This window comes from Oryx dammah, unplaced genomic scaffold, assembly GCF_014754425.2.
Source record: "Oryx dammah isolate SB20612 unplaced genomic scaffold, SCBI_Odam_1.1 HiC_scaffold_10, whole genome shotgun sequence".
Classification (NCBI taxonomy): domain Eukaryota; kingdom Metazoa; phylum Chordata; class Mammalia; order Artiodactyla; family Bovidae; genus Oryx; species Oryx dammah.
This window is the reverse complement of record NW_024070194.1, coordinates 39,801,663-39,821,759: the sequence shown is the minus strand read 5'-3', so window position 1 is coordinate 39,821,759 and position 20,097 is coordinate 39,801,663. Positions and strand designations below refer to the sequence as shown.

Sequence of the window (20,097 nt, the reverse complement as noted above, 5' to 3'; positions counted from 1 at the left end):
ATTGCTTTGGGTAATATACTCATTTTCACTATATTGATTCTTCCGATCCATGAGCATGGTATATTTCTCCATCTATTAGTGTCCTCTTTGATTTCTTTCATCAGTGTTTTATAATTTTCTGTATATAGGTCTTTAGTTTCTTTAGGTAGATATATTCCTAAATATTTTATTCTTTTTGTTGCAATGGTGAATGGAATTGTTTCCTTAATTTCTTCTTCTACTTTCTCATTATTAATGTATAGGAATGCAAGGGATTTCTGTGTGTTGATTTTATATCCTGCAACTTTACTATATTCATTAATTAGCTCTAGTAATTTTCTGATAGAGTCTTTAGTGTTTTCTATGTAGAGGATCATGTCATCTGCAAACAGTGAGAGTTTTACTTCTTCTTTTCCAATTTGGATTCCTTTTATTTCTTTTTCTGCTCTGATTGCTGTGGCCAAAACTTCCAGAACTATGTTGAATAGTAGTGGTGAAATTGGGCACCCTTGTCTTGTTCCTGACTTTAAGGGAAATGCTTTCAATTTTTCACCATTGAGGATAATGTTTGCTGTGGGTTTGTCATATATAGCTTTTATTATATTGAGGTATGTGCCTTTTATTCCTGCTTTCTGGAGAGTTTTTATCATAAATGGATGTTGAATTTTGTCAAAGGCCTTCTTTGCATCTATTGAGATAATCATATGGTTTTTATTTTTCAATTTGTTAATGTGGCGAATTACATTGACTGATTTGCGGATGTTGAAGAATCCTTGCATCCCTGGGATGAAGCCCACTTGGTCATGGTGTACGATCTTTTTAATGTATTGTTGGATTCTGATTGCTAGAATTTTGTTGAGCATTTTTGCATCTATGTTCATCAGTGATATTGGCCTGTAGTTTTCTTTATTTGTAGTATCTTTGTCAGGTTTTGGTATTAGGGTGATGGTGGCCTCATAAAATGAGTTTGGAAGTTTCCCTTCCTCTGCAATTTTCTGGAAGAGTTTGAGTAGGATAGGTGTTAACTCTTCTCGAAATTTTTGGTAGAATTCAGCTGTGAAGCCGTCTGGACCTGGGCTTTTGTTTGCTGGAAGATTTCTGATTACAGTTTCAATTTCCGTGCTTGTGATGGGTCTGTTAAGATTGTCTATTTCTTCCTGTTTCAGTTTTGGAAAATTGTACTTTTCTAAGAATTTGTCCATTTCTTCCAGGTTGTCCATTTTATTGGCATATAATTGCTGATAGTAGTCTCTTATGATCCTTTGTATTTCTGTGTTGTCTGTTGTGATCTCTCCATTTGCATTTCTAATTTTATTGATTTGATTTTTCTCTCTTTGCTTCTTGATGAGTCTGGCTAATGGTCTGTCAATTTTATTTATCCTCTCAAAGAACCAGCTTTTGGCTTTGTTGATTTTTGCTATGGTCTCTTTTGTTTCTCTTGCATTTATTTCTGCCCTAATTTTTAAGATTTCTTTCCTTCTGCTAACTCTAGGGTTCTCTAATTCTTCCTTTTCTAGTTGCTTTAGGTGTAGAGTTAGGTTATTTATTTGACTTTTTTCTTGTTTCTTGAGGTATGCCTGTATTGCTATGAACTTTCCTCTTAGCACTGCTTTTATAGTGTCCCACAGGTTTGGGGTTGTTGTGTTTTCATTTTCATTAGTTTCTATGCATATTTTGATTTCTTTTTTGATTTCTTCTGTGATTTGTTGGTTATTCAGAAGCGTGTTGTTCAGCCTCCATATGTTGGAATTTTTAATAGTTTTCCTCCTGTAATTGAGATCTAATCTTAGTGCATTATGGTCAGAAAAGATGCTTGGAATGATTTCGATTTTTTTCAATTTATCAAGGTTATATTTATGGCCCAGGATGTGATCTATCCTCGAGAAGGTTCCATGAGCACTTGAGAAAAAGGTGAAATTCATTGTTTTGGGGTGAAATGTCCTATAGATATCGATTAGGTCTAACTGATCTAATGTATCATTTAAAGTTTGCGTTTCTTTGTTAATTTTCTGTTTAGTTGATCTGTCCATATGTGTGAGTGGGGTATTAAAGTCTCCCACTATTATTGTGTTGTTGTTCATTTCCCCTTTCATACTTGTTAGCATTTGTCCTACATATTGTGGTGCTCCTATATTGGGTGCATATATATTTATAATTGTTATATCTTCTTCTTGCATTGATCCTTTGATCATAATGTAGTGGCCTTCTTTGTCTCTTTTCACAGCCTTTGTTTTAAAGTCTATTTTATCGGATATGAGTATTGCCACTCCTGCTTTCTTTTGGTCTCTATTTGCATGGAATATCTTTTTCCAACCCTTCACTTTCAGTCTGTATGTGTCCTTTGTTTTGAGGTGGGTCTCTTGTAAGCAGCATATAGAGGGTTCTTGTTTTTGTATCCAATCGGCCAGTCTTTGCCTTTTGGTTGGGGCATTCAATCCATTTACGTTTAAGGTAATTATTGATAAGTATGATCCTGTTGCCATTTGTTTTATTATTTTTGGTTTGGGTTTATACTCTCTTTTTGTGTTTCCTGTCTAGGGAATATCCTTTAGAATTTGTTGGAGAGCTGGTTTGGTGGTGCTGAATTCTCTCAGCTTTTGCTTGTCTGTAAAGCTTTTGATTTCTCCTTCGTATTTGAATGAGATCCTTGCTGGGTATAGTAATCTGGGCTGTAGGTTATTTTCTTTCATCACTTTAAGTATGTCTTGCCATTCCCTCCTGGCCTGAAGAGTTTCTATTGAGAGATCAGCTGTTATCCTTATGGGAATCCCCTTGTGTGTTATTTGTTGTTTTTCCCTTGCTGCTTTTAATAGTTGTTCTTTGTGTTTGATCTTTGTTAATTTGATTAATATGTGTCTTGGGGTGTTTCACCTTGGGTTTATCCTATTTGGAACTCTCTGGGTTTCTTGGACTTGGGTGATTATTTCCTTCCCCATTTTAGGGAAGTTTTCAACTATTATCTCCTCAAGGATTTTCTCATGGTCTTTCTTTTTGTCTTCTTCTTCTGGGACTCCTATAATTCGAATGTTGGAGCGTTTCATATTGTCCTGGAGGTCTCTGAGATTGTCCTCATTTCTTTTAATTCGTTTTTCTTTTTTCCTCTCTGATTCATTTATTTCTACCATTCTATCTTCTATTTCACTAATCCTATCTTCTGCCTCCGTTATTCTACTATTTGTTGCCTCCAGAGTGTTTCTGATCTCATTTATTGTGTTATTCATTGTATATTGACTCTTTTTTATTTCTTCTAGGTCCTTGTTGAACCTTTCTTGCATCTTCTCAATCCTTGTCTCTAGGGTATTTATCTGTGATTCCATTTTGATTTCAAGATTTTGGATCATTTTCACTATCAATATTTGGAATTCTTTCTCAGGTAGATTCCCTATCTCTTCCTCTTTTGTCTGGTTTGGTGGGCATTTCTCCTGCTCCTTTACCTGTTGGGTATTCCTCTGTCTCTTCATCTTGGTTATATTGCTGCGTTTGGGATGGCCTTTTTATATTCTGGTAATTTGTGTAGTTCTCTTTATTGTGGAGCTTCCTCACTGTGGGTGGGGTTGTATCAGTGGCTTGTCAAGGTTTCCTGGTTAGGGAGGCTTGTGTTGGAGGTCTGGTGGGTGGAGCTGGGTTTCTTCTCTCTGGAGTGCAGTGGAGTGACCAGTAATGGGTTATGAGACATCTAAAGTTTTGGAGTAACTTTGAGCTGCCTGTATATTGAAGCTCAGGGGTGTGTTCCTGTGTTGCTGGAGAATTTGTGTGATATGTCTTGCTCTGGAACTTGTTGGCCCTTGGGTGGAGCTTTGTTTCAGTGTAGGTTTGGAGGCATTTGATGAGCTCCTATTGCTTAATGTTCCCTGAATTCAGGAGTTCTCTGATGTTCTCAAGCTTTGGACTTAAGCCTCCTGCTTCTGGTTTTCGGTTTTATTTTTATGGTGGTCTCTAGACTTCTCCATCTATACAGCACCAATGATATAGCATCTAGGCTAAAGATGAAAGGTTTCTCCACATTGAGGGGCACCCAGAGAGGTTCACTGGGTTACATGGAGAAGAGAAGAGGGAGGGGGTAGTTAGATGTGACTGGAATGAGATACGGTGAGATCAAAAGAGGAGAGAGCAAGCTAGTCAATAGTCACTTCCTTATGTGCGCTCCATAGTCTGGACCTCTCAGAGGTATTCATGGAGTTATACAGGGAAGAGGAGAGAGAGGAAGTAGACAGAGGTGGCCAGGAGGGTAAGAGAGAGGAATGAAAAGGAGAGAGACAGGTCCAGCCAGTAATCAGTTCCTTAGGTGTTCTCCACCATCTAGAACACACAGAGAATCACAGAGTTGGATATAGAAGAGATGGGGGTGGGGGGGTGGGGGGAGAGACAGAGGCCACCTGGTGGAGAAAAAGGAGAGTCCAAAAGGAGGAGAGAGTGGTCAAGCCAGTAATCTCGCTGTCAGGTAAGATTGGGTTATGAAATGTACAAGATTGACAACAAAAACCGAAAAGCAAAGATTAAAAACCTAGAGTAGAGGTTAGTTTTTCAAAAATACAATATTAAAGAGATGAAGCAGAAGGAATAAAGAAAAAAAGAAAAAAGATAAAATAATAATAATAAGAAAAAGAAATAAGGAAAAAAATAAGGAAAAAAAATATATTAAAAAAACCCACAAGATTAAAAAAGAAATACCAACAACAACCACACGAAGACTATATATGGTGTTTGCCTTAAAAAAGTAGAGTCTTTTTTTTTTGAAAAGTAATAGTTATAGAAATAAAAAGTAGAGAAATAGAAGACTTAACAGTTAAAAAAAAGTTAGAGGAAAAAAAAAGAAAGCAAAAAAAAAAAAAGGAATGATTGTAAAAATTGTGAAGATATATCTGGCCCTTCTCTGATGTTGTGGGCCGTGTGGGGTCACTTCCAAGGCGGTTCCCTCTGTTTAACTTCTGTTTGCTGGTCTCTTCAGTGTCTGAATTCCGTCCTGACACATGGGGGCGGTGGTGGACACTCTTTCTTTTCTTTTTTTTTTTTTTAGGCTCACTAGTTCAGTCGTGCTGTGGGGAGGGGGGGATGCTGCAAACAAATAGCACTGTCGTGGGTACACAGCGTCTCAACCCCGCTGGACCTGTCTCCCCCCATGACGCACAAACCGCTCCGGCTCCACGGAGCTCAGCCGGGAACCATCCGAGGCCGGCCCCAGGCTTCGCGCACCCCCCGGGTCCAAGCCGCTCAGGTTTGGCACCCAGGTAACCCTCAGAGGCACAAACTTGTTTGGGACTGCGCTCTGCGCCCCTCCCGGGTCCGAGCAGCTCGGGAGCTTGGCGAGCGCGGTCACCGCGACTTGTCCCCTTCTCTGTCTCTACTGCTCAGTTTTCTGGGTGTACTGCTGGCGCTCCTTGTGAGGCGGATGGTGACTGTCCTGCATCCCCTGAAGTCTCAGCAAAGAAGCCTGCCTGCCGCTTTTTAGGTAAAGTTTCTCGGGGGCTGCGATTGCCCCTTTCCAGCCCTTACAGCTCTGGCTGCCTGTCCCCGGCGGGGGGTGGTCTGCAGCCGGCTATTTCCGTTCAGTCCTTTGTTCTGTGCACGGTCCTGGCGGGGTCTTATGTTCCAGCTTTTCGCGTGGTAGCTATCCCCCAGTCTGGTTTGCTAGCCCAAGTTCGATCGCTCTAGTTACGCATGGGGCGTTTCTGCCCACTTCTTACCAAGCACGGCAGCCCACGTCTCCCGCGCTTCCCTTCCCTGCCCCCACTTGCTAGTGGCGGTTGCAGGTGTCTGCGCTGCTTTTCCGCTGGGGGAGTTACTGTTGGGCTTGTAATCTGTTGGTTTTAATTATTTATTCGTTTTCCCTTCCTGTTATGTTGCCCTCTGTGTTTCCAAGGCTCGCCTTAGATTCGGCAGGTAGAGTGTTTCCTTGTGTTTGGAAACCTCTCTTCTTAGAATTCCCTTCCCAGGACGGGCTTCCCTTCCTGGGACGGAGCTCCCTCCCCACCTCCTTTGTCTCTTTTCTCATCTTTTATATTTTTTCCTACCTGTTTTTGAAGACAATGATCTGCTTTTCTGGTTGCCTGATGTCCTCTGCCTGCATTCAGAGGTTGTTTTGTGGAGTTTGCTCCGCGTTGAAATGATCTTTTGAGGAATTTGTGAGGGAGAAAGTGGTCTTCCCTTCCTATTCCTCCGCCATCTTAGGACCGCCTTGTTTCTGTTTTGTATCAACAATTAGACATTGAGACCTTGAAGCAGTAACCCTCTCTTGTCCCTCTGAAGTTGGGCTGACCACCATGCAGGCAGCTGGGCCTGAATGCACAAAAGACTTGGGACAATGGGTATCTCTGTGGAGCTAGTCCCTGATGATGGGGGTACTCCCAAGTCTTGGTTCTGTATCTAGACTAGAGTATGTTCTTCAGCTACCATTTTCTAAGAAAGATCAACTTCAAGAAGAACGAATAACTGTGTTTTCTTCTTATTCATCTGAATTTGTGGGTGGAAATCATGAACACTATATTGAGAAGACTTTTCTAGTTATCAGGACAAGAACAATAAGTATACTTGCTCCAGGACATGAAGAAATTGTTCTCATTGAAGATGGGTTGGATGAACATTCAGCAGATGTTGAAATGCACGTTACCAAAGAAGAGTTTTTTAACTCTTGCTTGTGAATCTGAGCATTTCTTATACATTATTATCAACTCCTTCTATAATAAAGATGTTTATTGATGTAACACTTTATTCCTGTTGTGATCTGATCACACTTATTCTGTGAAGGCAGGAGGAGAATGAGACAACAGGATAAGATGGTTGGATGGCATCACCGACTCTATGGACATGAGTTTGAGCAAGCTCTTGGAGTTGGTGATGGATAGGAAAGTCTGGTGTGCTGCAGTCCATGGGGTCACAAAGAGTCAGACACAACTGAGGGACTGAGCTGAACTGAACTGAATAAGAGCTCCTTGAACACTTCCTTGCAAATCTGAGATTTCTTTTACATTATTATCAGCTACTTCTATAATAAAGATGTTTATTGATGTAGCACCTTATTCCTGTTGTGATCTGATCACACTTATCCTCTGATTGTGACTGGTCTTCAAGTTCCCACAAACTCTGAGATCCAGTAAGTGCAAGAATACAAAGATGAAGAAGAACAGGTAGTGGTTCTGAGACGTGGAGGGGAGGGAACAGAAGCAAGAACCAGAGAACATGACCAAGGCACCAGGGCCACCGTCACCTGGAGCTTACCATCATCCTGTCCACACAGTTACTATGGTTTGGGATTCACTGTGTAGAAAATGAGAGTCAAAGAGAAACAGAAGTGGCTACTGGAGGGTGTGGAGAGAATATAACAGAGTGCTTGGTGTGATGTTTGTGGAACAATGTGTTTCCATTCCTGAGTGTCAGCTGTTCACATAGAGATTGTGACAGTTTCTACCATGTTGATGTCTGCTGGTGGGGAAACACTAGGACTAGTTCAAGGTGTAAATCCAAATGCTCTTAGAAAACGCTTTGAATTCAGTGGGGAAGAGAAATGGTGGTAGTCGTCAAACTCAGAAAGAGTGAAGAAATAGAAAAACTTTACATTTTTCTTCAGTAGACAGGGATAATCAGATGGTTAATTATGAAAATAGACAGCAAAGGGATCCAAGCAGTCCATCCGAAAGGAAATCAGTCCTAAGTATTCATTGGAAGGACTGATGCTGAAGCTAAAACTCCGATACTTGGGCCACCCGATGTGAAGAACTGACTCATTGGAAAAGACCCTGATGCTGGGAAAGATTGAAGGCGGGGGACTAAGGGGATGACAGAGGATGAGAAGGTTGGATGGCATCACCAACTCGATGGACATGAGTTTGAGTAGACTCTGGGAGTTGATGATGGACAGGGAAGCCTGGTGTGCTGCAGTCCATGGGGTTGCAAAGAGTCGGACACGACTGAGTGACTGAACTGAACTGAACTGATCTGAAAGCATTAAAGAGTAAAGGTCACCAAGAGAACTTGGCAGTTGAGCCAAGCGATTTGAGATAAAGTTTTAGGGTGTTTCCAGGAAGTTCCACTCCATTAAGCTTTATCATAAAAGTAAATTGCAGTGTTTTTTTTCCCTTTCTGTGGATTGCCTTTTCACAACTTTGGTATTAATAGTTTCCTTTGATGCAAAAACATTTTGAGTTTTGATGAATACTGATTTACCTATTTTTTTCTTCTGTTGCCTGTGCTTTCGTGACATATTCAAATCTAGTGTCATGAAGCTTCCCTTCTAGTTTGCCTTCTAAAAGTTCTATATTTGTGTCTTGTATGTGTAAGCCTGATGCATAGTGAGGTTTATGTGTGTGGGGAGTGAGTGTGTTCACAATTGGACATCTAAAACAAGCGCAAAATACCCACTCTTCGCAGATTTGTGCCATGTCCTGACTGGCCTTCACTAGTTAACTTGGCATGCTTTAGTCCTGGGATTAGCCCAATAGTCAAGCTGAGGGCACTAAGTTCATTTCAGAGTCAGCATCTTGCCTGGAGTAGGTGTGCCTCTTTGATTGTCCTGAATATATGGCTGTTTTTAAATGTCCTCTCTCCCCATAATCCACACCCCAGTTCTACTCAGGGTTTTATATGTTCTCATCTATGTCTCCACTCTTACTCCCTTGTCCCTGGCCCCATATATATCTAGTCTCCTCTGCAACAGTAATGAGCTATTTCGGCTGCTCTTCACTTTAACCCTAGGCTTAGGTGAAACAGACATAGTCTTTGGGCAGCCCCAAACAGGTTGGAACATTGCAATAAAGTTTTTGTGATCAGTCTTGTGTGCTGGAGGCAGCTGAGAACAGAGCTGCCACCCATTATAGATCAAGACTTCACTCTTCAAGTCAGGGGAGAGGTAAGTGTGAGGAAAAACACAATAAAATGTCCTTCCTCTAGGTTCTGGAATTTTCCTGATTGAGTGTTCAATGTGTTCCTGTAGATTTTGACTGTTTGACTGTTTCCAGAGCTTCTGTGAGGTTTTTCATCTGGTTTCTGATTGTTTTCTCATGTTTACAAGGGAGAATTCAACACTTCCTAGCTCACCATTTTGCTGACATCACTCCATGTGTTAAATTTTATTTGACTTCACAACATCCTGTTGTATCAATGCATCTTGATCTCCTTAACTCTCCCCTTATTTGTTACAATATAACTTGTGTACAGCTTCTTCATTTATGACTATCCATTGAGCTACCCCACGCCCGAGGTCAGGGGCAGTGACCGAGAGGAGCTACCCCATGCCCAAGGTCAGGGGCTGCAGCTGAGAAGAGCAACCCTATGTCCAAGGAGTTGCTGCTGCATGGGCACAGCAGGGCCAAGAGGAGCTACTCCACGTTCAAGGTCAGGAAGGGGAGCTCTGAGGAGATACCCCTCGTCCAAGGTAAGAGAAACCCAAGTAAGACTGGGTAGGTGTTGCAAGAGGGCATCAGAGGGCAGACACTGAAACCATAACCACAGAAAACTAGCCAGTCTGATCACATGGACCACAGCCTTGTCTAACTCAGTGAAACTAAGCCATGTCCTGTGGGGCCACCCAAGACGGGCAGGTCATGGTGGAGAGGTCTGACAGAATGTGGTCCACTGGAGAAGGGAATGGCAAACCACTTCAGTATTCTTTCTTTGAGAACCACATGAACAGTATGAAAAGGCAAAATGACAGGATACTGAAGAGGAACACCCCAGGTCGGTAGGTGCCCAAATTGCTAAAGGAGATCAGTGGAGAAATAACTCCAAAAGGAATGAAGGGATGGAGCAAAAGCAAAGCAATATCCAGTTGTGGATATGACTGGTGGTAGAAGCAAGGTCTGATGCTGTAAAGAGCAATACTGCATAAGAACCTGGAATGTCAGGTCCATGAATCAAGGCAAATTGGAAGTGGTCAAACAGGAGATGGCAAGAGTGAACGTCACCATTCTAGGAATCAGCGAACTAAAATGGACTGGAGTGGGTGAATTTAACTCAGATGACCATTATATCTACTACTGCAGGCAGGAATCCCTTAGAAGAAATGGAGTAGCCATCATGGTCAACAAAAGAGTCCAAAATGCAGTACTTGGATGCAATCTCAAAAATGACAGAATGATCTCTATTCATTTCCAAGGAAAACCATTCAATGTCACAGTAATCCAAGCCTATGCCCCAACCAGTAATGCTGAAGAAGCTGAAGTTGAATGGTTCTATGAAGACCTACAAGACCTTTTAGAACTAACACCCAAAACAGATGTACTTTTCATTGTAGGGGACTGGAATCCAAAAGTAGGAAGTCAAGAAACACCTGGGGTAACAAGCAAATTTGGCCTTGAAATATGGAATGAAGCAGGGCAAAGAATAATAAAGTTTTGCCAAGGGAATGCACTGGTCATAGCAAACATCCTCTTCCAACAACACGAGAGAAGACTGTATACACGGACATCACCAGACGGTCAACACCGAAATCAGATTGACTATATTCTTTGCATCCAATGATGGAGAAGCTCTATACAGTCAACAAAAACAAGACCAGGAGCTGACTGTGGCTCAGATCATGAATTCCTTATTGCCAAATTCATACTGAAATTGAAGAAAGTAGGGAAAACCACTAGACCATTCAGGTATGACCTAAATCAAATCCCTTATGATTATACAGTGGAAGTGAGAAATAGATTTAAGGGGCTAGACCTATTAGATAGAGTGCCTGATGAACTATGGACGGAGGCATTGTGCAGGACAGAGGGATCAAGACCATCCTCGCGGGAAAAAAAAATGAAAAAAAGCAAGATGGCTGTCTGGAGAGGCCTTACAAATAGCTGTGAAAAGAAGAGAAGTGAAAAGCAAAGGAGAAAAGGAAAGATATAAGCATCTGAATGCAGAGCTCCAAAGAATAGTAAGGAGAGATAAGAAAGCCTTCCTCAGTGATCAATGCAAATAAATAGAGGAAAAGAACAGAATGGGAAAGACTAGAGATCTCTTCAAGAAAATTAGAGATACCAAGGGAACATTTCATGCAAAGATGGGCTCGATAAAGGACGGAAATGGTATGGACCTCACAGAAGCAGAAGATATTAAAAAGAGGTGGTAAGAATACACAGAAGAACTGTACAAAAAAGATCTTCACGACCAAGATAATCACGATGGATGGATCACTACCCTAGAGCCAGACATCCTGGAATGTGAAGTCAAGTGGGCCTTAGAAAGCATCACTATGAACAAAGCTAGTGGAGGTGATGGAATTCCAGTTGACCTGTTTCAAATCCTGAAAGATGATGCTGTGAAAGTGCTGCACTCAGTATGCCAGCAAATTTGGAAGACTCAGCAGTGGCCACAGGACTGGAAAAGGTCAGTTTTCATTTCAATCCCAAAGAAAGGCAATGCAAAAGAATGCTCAAGCTACAGCACAATTGCACTAATCTCACATGCTAGTAAAGGAATGCTGAAAATTCTCCAAGCCAGGCTTCAGCAATACATGAACTGTGAACTTCCAGATGTTCAAGGTGGTTTTAGGAAAGGCAGAGGAACCAGAGATCAAATTGCCAACATCCGCTGGATCATGAAAAAGCAAGAGAGTTCCAGAAAAACATCTATTTCTGCTTTATTGACTATGCCAAAGCCTTTGTCTGTGTGGATCACAATAAACTGTGGAAAATTCTGAAAGAGATGGAAATAACAGCCCACCTGATCTGCCTCTTGAGAAACCTATATGCAGGTCAGGAAGCAACAGTTAGAACTGGACATGGAACAACAGACTGGTTCCAAATAGGAAAAGGAGTATGTCAAGGCTGTATATTGTCACCCTGCTTATTTAACTTATATGCAGAGTATATCATGAGAAATGCTGGGCTGGAGGAAGCACAAGGTGAATCAAGATTGCTGGGAGAAATATCATTAACCTCAGATATGCAGATGACACCTCCTTTGTGGCAGAAAATGAAGAGGAACTAAAAAGCCTTTTGATGAAAGTGAAAGAGGAGAGTGAAAAAGTTGGCTTAAAGCTCAACATTCAGAAAACTAATATCATGGTATCCGGTGCCATCACTTCATGGCAAATAGATGGAGAAACAGTGGAAACAGTGTCAGACTTTATTTTCTTGGGCTCCAAAATCACTGCAGATGGTGACTACAGCCATGAAATGAAAAGACGCTTGCTCCTTGGAAGAAAAGCTATGACCAACCTAGTTAGTTAGTTCAGTTGCTCAGCGTGTCCAACTCTTTGTGACCCCATGAATTGCAGCATGCCAGGCCTCCCTGTCCATCACCAACACCCAGAGTTCACTCAAACTCATGTCCATCGAGTCAGTGATGCTATCCAGCCATCTCATCCTCTGCCGTCCCCTTCTCCTCCTGCCCCTAATCCCTCCCAGCATCAGAGTCTTTTCCAGTCAGTCAACTCTTCGTATGAGGTGGCCAAAGTATTGGAGTTTCAGCTTTAGCATCATTCCTTCCAAAGAACACCCAGGACTGATCTTTAGAACGGACTGGTTGGATCTCCTTGCAGTCCAAGGGACTCTCAAGAGTCTTCTCCAGCACCACAGTTCAAAAGCATCAATTCTTCAGCGCTCAGCTTTATTCACAGTCCAACTCTCACATCCACACATGACTACTGGAAAAAACATAGCTTTGACTAGATGAAACTTTGTCAGCAAAGTAATGTCTCTGCTTTTTTAATATGCTGTCTAGGTTGGTCCTAGCTTTTCTTCCAAGGAGCAAGCATCTTTTAATTTAAGGATTCAGTCACCATCTGCAGGGTTTTGGAGCCCTAGAAAATAAAGTCTGTCACTATTTCCATTGCTTCCCCATCTATTTGCCATGAAGTGATGGAACTGGATGCCATCACTTATTGGTTCCATCACTTATGGATGCCATAATATATTGGTGACATATCCAAATCTAATTCCATGAAGTTTTCCCTCTAGTTTCTCTTCTAAGACTTCCATATTTGTGTCTTGTATGTGTCAGTCTTGGATGCATATTGAGTTTTTTGTGTATGGGGTGTAACTGGGCACTTGAAACAAGGACAAAATACCCACTCTTTGTAGATTTGTGCCATGTCCTGACTGGCTTTCACTAGTTAACTTGGCATGCTTTAGTCCTTGGATTACCCCAATAGTTAAGCTAAGGGCACTGAGTTCATTTCTGAGTCAGCATCTTGCCTGGAGTAGGTGTGCCTCTTTGATTCTCCTGAATATATGGTTGTTTTTTAATGTCCTCTGTCCCCTAAATCCACACCCTGGTTCTATTCAAGGTTTTATATGCTCTAGTCTATGTCTCCACCCTTAATTCCTTGTCCCTGGCCCCATATGTATATATAGTCTCCCTGCAACAGTAATAAGCCACTCCAGCTGCTCTTTAGTTTAAGCTTAGGTTTATGAAAAACAGACACCAGTCTCCAGGCAACATCCAAATAGGTTGGAACATTGCATTAAGGTTTTTGTGATCAATCTGGTTTGCTGGAGGCAACAGGAAACTGAACTGCCACCCTTTACAGATCAAGACTGCCGTGTAGAAGTCAGAGGAACGGTAAGTGGTAGTAAAAACACGATGAAATGACCTTCTGCTCTGTTCTGGAATTTTCCTGATAGTGTGTTTAATGTTTCCTGATAGTGTGTTTAATGTTTCCTGTAGATTTTGTTCATTTCTAGAGCTCCTGTGAGGTTTTTCATCTGTTTTCTGATTGTTTTCTCACATTTCTAAATGAGAATTCAATACTTTTAGCTTCACAACATCCCATAGTATCAATACATCTTGATTTCCCTGACTCTTCCCATATTTGTAACAATTTAACTTGTGTACAGATTCTTCTTTTATGAGTAACCACTGACCAAGATAGTAAAGTAAATAAAATCGTTATCATTTCCATTATGATATCTTTCTAAAAAGTTATATAACTAAGTCCAAGGATTAACCCCTGTAAGGGTCTGTTTGCACACTGCACATGGTATTTGGAAACTATTAAATAATTAATCTCAAAAAAACACTTTGTTAGAATGTGTGGTTTTGGTATTCTTTTCAGAATATCACCACTGTCAGGTCTGGATAGCAACATAATTATGGTGGTGGTAAAAGTAAAAAGGCAAATTTATTTTCATTTGAAGTTTTCTTTATTAAGAAATAATATTTTGAAAAATGCTTATTAATCACTCCCTTAAATTGTGTGATTCTCTATATGTGTGTGTGTGTATCAGGGGCTTCCCTGATAGCTCAGTGGGTAAAAAACCTGCCTGCAATGCGGGAAACCTGGGTTTGATCCCTGAGTTAGGAAGATCCCCTGGAGAAGGGAAAGGCTATCCACTCTAGTGTTCTGGCCTGGAGAATTCTGGCCTGGACTATATAGGGCTATATAGTCCATGGGATCACAAACAGTCAGACACGACTGAGTGAGTTTCACTTCACTGTATGTTTGTATGTGTATATTGTAAGATAGTTAATTATTTCAACTGATGTTTGATCAAAATCAAGCTTTATATTAGAAGAATGAAAAAAAATTGTGTGGAAGTTTCTAGTCTAACATATGGGCTTCCCTGGTGCCTCAGACGATAAAGAATCTGCCTGCAATGTGGGAGACCTGAGTTCAATCCCTGGGTTGGAAAGATCCATTGGGAAGAAGACATGGCAATCCACTCCAGTTTTCTCCCTAGAGAATCCCATGGACTAGGAGCCTGGTGTAATACAGTCCATGGGGTCAAAAGAGTTGTACATGACTGAGCAACTAAGCACAGCACAAGCTTCATATTAGACAATGAAAAAAAATTATGTGGAGGTTTCTAGTCTAACATATGGTCAATAATTGTTCAGTCAATCTCATCATTATATAATTAACGATTCAGTTCAGTTCAGTTTAGTTGCTCAGTTGTGTTTGACTTTTTGCGACCCCATGGACTGCAGCATGCCAGGCCTCCCTGTCCATCGCCAACTCCCGGAGTTTACTCAAACTCATGTCCATTGAGTTGGTGATGTCATCCAACCATCTCATTCTCTGTCATCCGCTATCCTCCTGCCTTCAATCTTTCCTAGCATCAGGGCCTTTTCAAATGAGTCAGTTCTTCCCATCAAGTGGCCAAAGGATTGGAGCTTCAGCTTTAGCATCAGTTTTTCCAATGAATATTCAGGACTGATTTACTTTAGGATGGACTTGTTGGATCTCCTTGCAGTCCAAGGGACTCGCAAGAGTCTTCTCCAACACCACATTTCAAAAGCATCAATTTTTTGGCACTCAGCTTTCCTTATAGTCCAACTCTCACTTCCATACATGACTGCTGGAAAAACCATAGCTTCGATTAGATGGACCTTTGTTGGCAAAGTAATTTCTCTGCTTTTTAATATGCTGTCTACATTGGTCATAACTTTCCTTCCAAGGAGCAATCATCTTTTAATTTCATGGCTGTAGTCACCATCTGCAGTGATTTTGGAGCCAAAGAAAATAAAATCTGTCAATGTTTCCACTGTTTCCCCATCTATTTGCCATGAAGTGATGGGACAGATGCCATGATCTTAGTTTTCTGAATGTTGAGTTTTAAGCCAACTTTTTCACTCTCCTGTTTCACTTTCATAAAGAGGCTCTTTTGCTCTTCTCTTTCTGCCATAAAGGTGGTATTATCTGCATATCCGTGGTTAATGATTTAACCTCAGGTCAATGATTCAATCAGTGTAATTAATGATTACACTGTTAAAAATGCAAACAAGTTAATTGACTTCAATCCTTTTCTTATCCTATCCCCGGGGTACTGGTTTCACCTTGCCCTTTCTACAATGTATCTGCTAACATTGGAGACTACAGCTAGGGCATTACCTCACTGGCATTTATAACCTGTGAAGGCAGAAGAGAAAAATCAGAGTCTGCTTAGTCGTAGGAGCCAAACAGACAATGGATCCCAAAAGTCAGAGAGTGAAGCTTAATGATGGCCACTTCATTCCTGCCCTGGGATTTGGCACCGGTGCACCTCCAGAGGTAAGTGTAGTGGTTTGGGGTTGAGATATAAATAGTAAGTAGATGCAACATGAGTGGAAGGAGGTTAAGATTCTTAAGCATTGAGTTCCTGGGGGACTTTGGGAGGATCTTGTGGTTCCACTAACCAGGTTAGAACCATGCCCTGTGAAAAGGGAGAGAGCATCCAGTCTCCACTCTGCATCAGGGTCTGAGGCTGTGCTCACCTGCAGATTACTCTGGGTTCCCCTCCAGTTTCTATCTCTTTCCCAGCTTGGCAGAAGAGTGAGATTCAGCTGTCAAGATCACTGATTGTCAGCAGCTTGACTTTGAGGGCAATTGCAATGGTGGTGTTTTCTGTATATTTCATTTCAGAAATCTTTCCTCCTTCCAGAAAAACATGACCCAGTGAAATAATTGAGGTGGGAGGGCCTAAAGATGAGGTGACTGAAATCTAGTGGGAGAGAACTGCCTTTCTCCTGTGGTATACCTGCTCGGTGCCAGGCAAGACACATCCCAGATGTGTTTGGCCTTGTACTTCTGTTTCTGCTTGGAAACTTTTTCTGATGGTAACTATACTATCATTTGAGGGGATATGCTACAATCTTACATTCCAGGCTTTGTACTGTATCCTTGGATTTTGTAGTGCCTTTTTATTAAAGTATAGTTTTCAGTCCTTAGGCATAAGAGAGACTAGTGGACAAGTCTCTAGACTGGAAGCCAGAAACTTTGCTGTCCATCTTGCCTTTAGAGTATATAGTTGTGCAAACGGACTGTTCTTCAAAGTTTGAATCTCACTTTTCTAATTTATAGAACAGAAGACATTTTGCAGGTAAAAGATGGGATTGTTCACTTTGTAAAATGTGATGAGTAGAGGGAAGGGTCCAGGCTAGTACAGAGCTCACTGGTTCATTCCTCAGTATACCCCAAAAGGCGTGCAATCATAAGGAAACTAAGACTAGATTCAACAGGGGGAACTTGGACCAAGCATCTACCTGCTTGAAACATGAAAGATCCTGGATTATAGAAACATATTGCAATATTATTCGGCTTGAAAAGGGAAGCTAATCCCACCATTTGCAACCACACAGATGAACCTGGAGAACATTAAGCTAAGTGAAATAAGCCAGAAATAGAAAGACAAATACTGCATGTTCTCTTCATAGGTAGAATCTGAAAAAGTGAACTCAGAGAAGCAGAGTGTAGAGGAATGGTGACCAGAAATGAGGGACAAGGTTAAGAAAAATAGAAAGATGTTGGTCCAAGATCCAGACCTTCTGTAATGAGATAAATCTACCTGATGTACAGTATGGTGACTATAATTAATAGATGTTAAGTATTCTCATGAAAACACCCCAGAAGTTAGCTATGTGAGATGATGGATCTGCTAACTAGCTTGAATGTGGTAATCATTAACAATGGATAGTTATAAGAGAATATCACTTTGTACACCTTGAATAGATACAGCATTTATTTGGTGTTTTCTGTGTGGTTACACTGGTAGACTTAGAAGCTTTCACCTGGTTTCTTGATGTATTTACCATCCCCTTGTACTTTTATTGATTTTGCTTCAAACATCTCACTGTATAAATCATCTCATCCATGACTACAATTTTATTCTGAGTCCTTTGAGTTTTACCACCAGATTACTGAACCTAGAGGGTATTTGGGTCCTCTGATGCCTGTGATCAACCAGTGATAGCCTGGGGTTGAAGGGTTCCTGGGTGTCCATTTAATCACTGACAAGGAACATGCAGGGAAAGTGTTATGGGCTCCTCACCACACATGCAGAATGAATCAAATGCATGAAGCAATGTTGGTTCTTGATGAGAACAAGCTTGTGCCTTAGCAATCTCTTAATCATTTGGATATTTAACTTGTATTTTTGTTGCTTATGTAGGTTCCTAAGAGTGAAGCTCTGGAGGTCACCAAATTTGCTATAGAGGCGGGGTTCCGGCATATTGACAGTGCTCATGCGTACCAAAATGAAGAGCAGGTTGGCCAGGCCATTCGAAGCAAGATTGCTGACGGCACTGTGAAGAGAGAAGACGTATTCTACACTTCAAAGGTGCTGTGTGGTGTGTGTGCAAGTGACTGGGGCAGATGACAGTTTGGTAATAGAATCAGTAGTTTGGTGAAGGTGCTTATTGGTACCACTGTTTTCACACTTATTTGTATCTTAAATCTAGCATCCTTTTCCTCTCACTGTGTCCTCCCCTCCCAAAAGAGTGTAACTAGAGCTTTATCATCATGGTGTACTGAAATTTTAATTTTACATGAAAGTCACCTTATTTCTTTGAGCCCAGGCCAGAGCAGTGTAATTTATTATGGGCTAATGAATCAGACAGACCTAGGAGCAGATTATAGCTTTTCTTATCATCTGGGTGAGTTTCTCAAATTTCTTCACATTCTGAATCTCAGTTCTCAGCTCCAAGAGTAAGACAGCATTGGGAGAGACACTTAGTGTATTATACAAGATCTAGCCAAAGTTTCTTGAATTATGTTCTGCTCATATTAAAGTGTTCAAAGCATTTTCCCCTATAGTTATGTAAACAAGATAGTAATTAATTTTGAGAAGATGGATTGTTTGGTCAAATTAGACTAAGGTTCTGCTTTTATACTCTATCAAGCATAGGTCAGTTGATGGGTATGGTAATCATTTGATAAAGTTATTTATATCTTGATTTATTTCATTCCATTATGAAAGATATACAGATGATAAATTCAATCAAATAATGAAATTTACATGGGTAGTTAGATAAAGAGTGGAACTCAAGAAGAAATGGAACTTTTTCCCATAGTGATCTCTTTCTAACCAATAATAATGTCTAGTTATTAAGTGAAACAAGTCAAACAAAATTACATGAAGCATTCATTTCCCACAGCTCCCTTTGTTTAATCCCTGCAGGTTTGGTCCACATCCCTTCGTCCAGAGTTGGTCCGACCAGCGTTGGAAAAGTCACTGAAAGATCTTCAACTGGACTATGTCGATCTCTACATTATTCATCAACCAGTGGCTTTGATGGTAGGTGCTTTGTGTGATCACCTCTGTTCTATTTCTTGGGTCAGAATGTCTATAACTTCCATGGATGGTTGACAAGATTTTTCTTAGGTTGAAGGAATGATTACACTAGAGTAGAATCCCCTAAATTATCATTTGTGTTCATCTTTTTGGGGAGATTCTTTGATCTCTTATCTACCTCCAGAGAAACAAATTAAATAATTTGAGACTCTGTCTCAAAATCTTGAGGAAGTTGAAATAGGCAAGTCCTGTGGGAAGTAGAAATTGGCGAGTTCTGTGCATGGTGCTGATTAGACCTGGGAGATGGGATTTCATATCCAGAGTTTGGTGCTGAGCGCTGACACGACCTCACACCTGAACAGGATGAGGTCATTTCATCTCTCATCCTTTCATGTTTCGTGGATTTGGTGGTGTCCTTCTGGGTGGGTCTAATCACAGTCTTCTCAGGACTCTGGAGACCTGGCCTCCACTGTCGCCTGTATTCACAGTGAGGTTTGCAAACTGCACTTAGCCATTAAGAACTGTATTATGTAGAGGGGAATTTTCCAGTTGTTCCAGTGGTTAGGATTATGTGCCTTCAGTGCTGAGTCAGGGTGTTTTGAGGGAGTGGGTTCAATTCCTATTCAGGGAACTAAGATACAGCAAACCCATGGCACAGCCGAAACAAAACAACAAGAACAACATCTATTATGCAGAATTCTTTTTTAGAATACAGAATCCTGCTCAAGCTATCCTTTGCCAAGGAGTTTATTGGACTATGTAGATGGTTAATTCCCATCTACATAGATTTAAGGATTCCTAATACTTGACAGAAATGTCTCTGTTTTTCTATTCCCTAAATGACATCACTCTTGGTTTGCTTTATTTTTATCTCAGCATTTTCCATGGGTGGCAGAACGACCTTGATCTGTTCAAGCCTCATTGTCCAGAATATTGGAGAGTATGTCTGCTTCTTCCACATAGCTTATCAACCTACAGAGAACCTTGCTGGTTCATGTGTATGCCCTGTAGCTATCAGATGTTCAGAGTGAAAAGGAATTCCGATATTTAGTCCAGGGCAAGATTGCAATATTTCTGCCGGCAGTAGGCATAACTTAGTCACTCCCTGCACAAGAGAGGCATTTTGCAAGAGGAAGTATAAGGGGCAGAAAAAATTTCACTTAAGGCACTGAGAGTTCCCAGGGAAATGTAGGAAAATTATATCTATCAAAAC

General features: G+C 41.0%; 2 protein-coding genes across 4 annotated transcripts in view; both read left to right on the top strand.

Moving 5' to 3' along the window:
- The window catches only part of LOC120869467 (dihydrodiol dehydrogenase 3), a 167,043-nt gene that overhangs the window by 29,609 nt on the left and 117,337 nt on the right, over positions 1-20,097 (top strand). The gene's annotated exons all lie outside the window — the stretch shown is intronic.
- On the top strand, positions 13,111-18,959 carry LOC120869408 (dihydrodiol dehydrogenase 3-like). Its single transcript, XM_040248729.1, has 4 exons — positions 13,111-13,458; positions 15,754-15,886; positions 17,763-17,930; positions 18,771-18,959. The coding sequence occupies exons 2-4, from the start codon at positions 15,803-15,805 to the stop codon at positions 18,957-18,959; spliced, it is 441 nt and encodes a 146-aa protein (XP_040104663.1). The 5' UTR covers positions 13,111-13,458; positions 15,754-15,802.

What these genes read in the sequence shown, in the direction of transcription:
- LOC120869408 (XM_040248729.1), top strand. Translation starts at nt 15,803, where the DNA reads ATGGATCCCAAAAGTCAGAGAGTGAAGCTTAATGATGGCCACTTCATT. An exon ending in GCACCGGTGCACCTCCAGAG is followed by an intron (nt 15,887 to 17,762) that starts GTAAGTGTAGTG and finishes TTGCTTATGTAG; the next exon opens with GTTCCTAAGAGTGAAGCTCT. An exon ending in ACGTATTCTACACTTCAAAG is followed by an intron (nt 17,931 to 18,770) that starts GTGCTGTGTGGT and finishes TAATCCCTGCAG; the next exon opens with GTTTGGTCCACATCCCTTCG.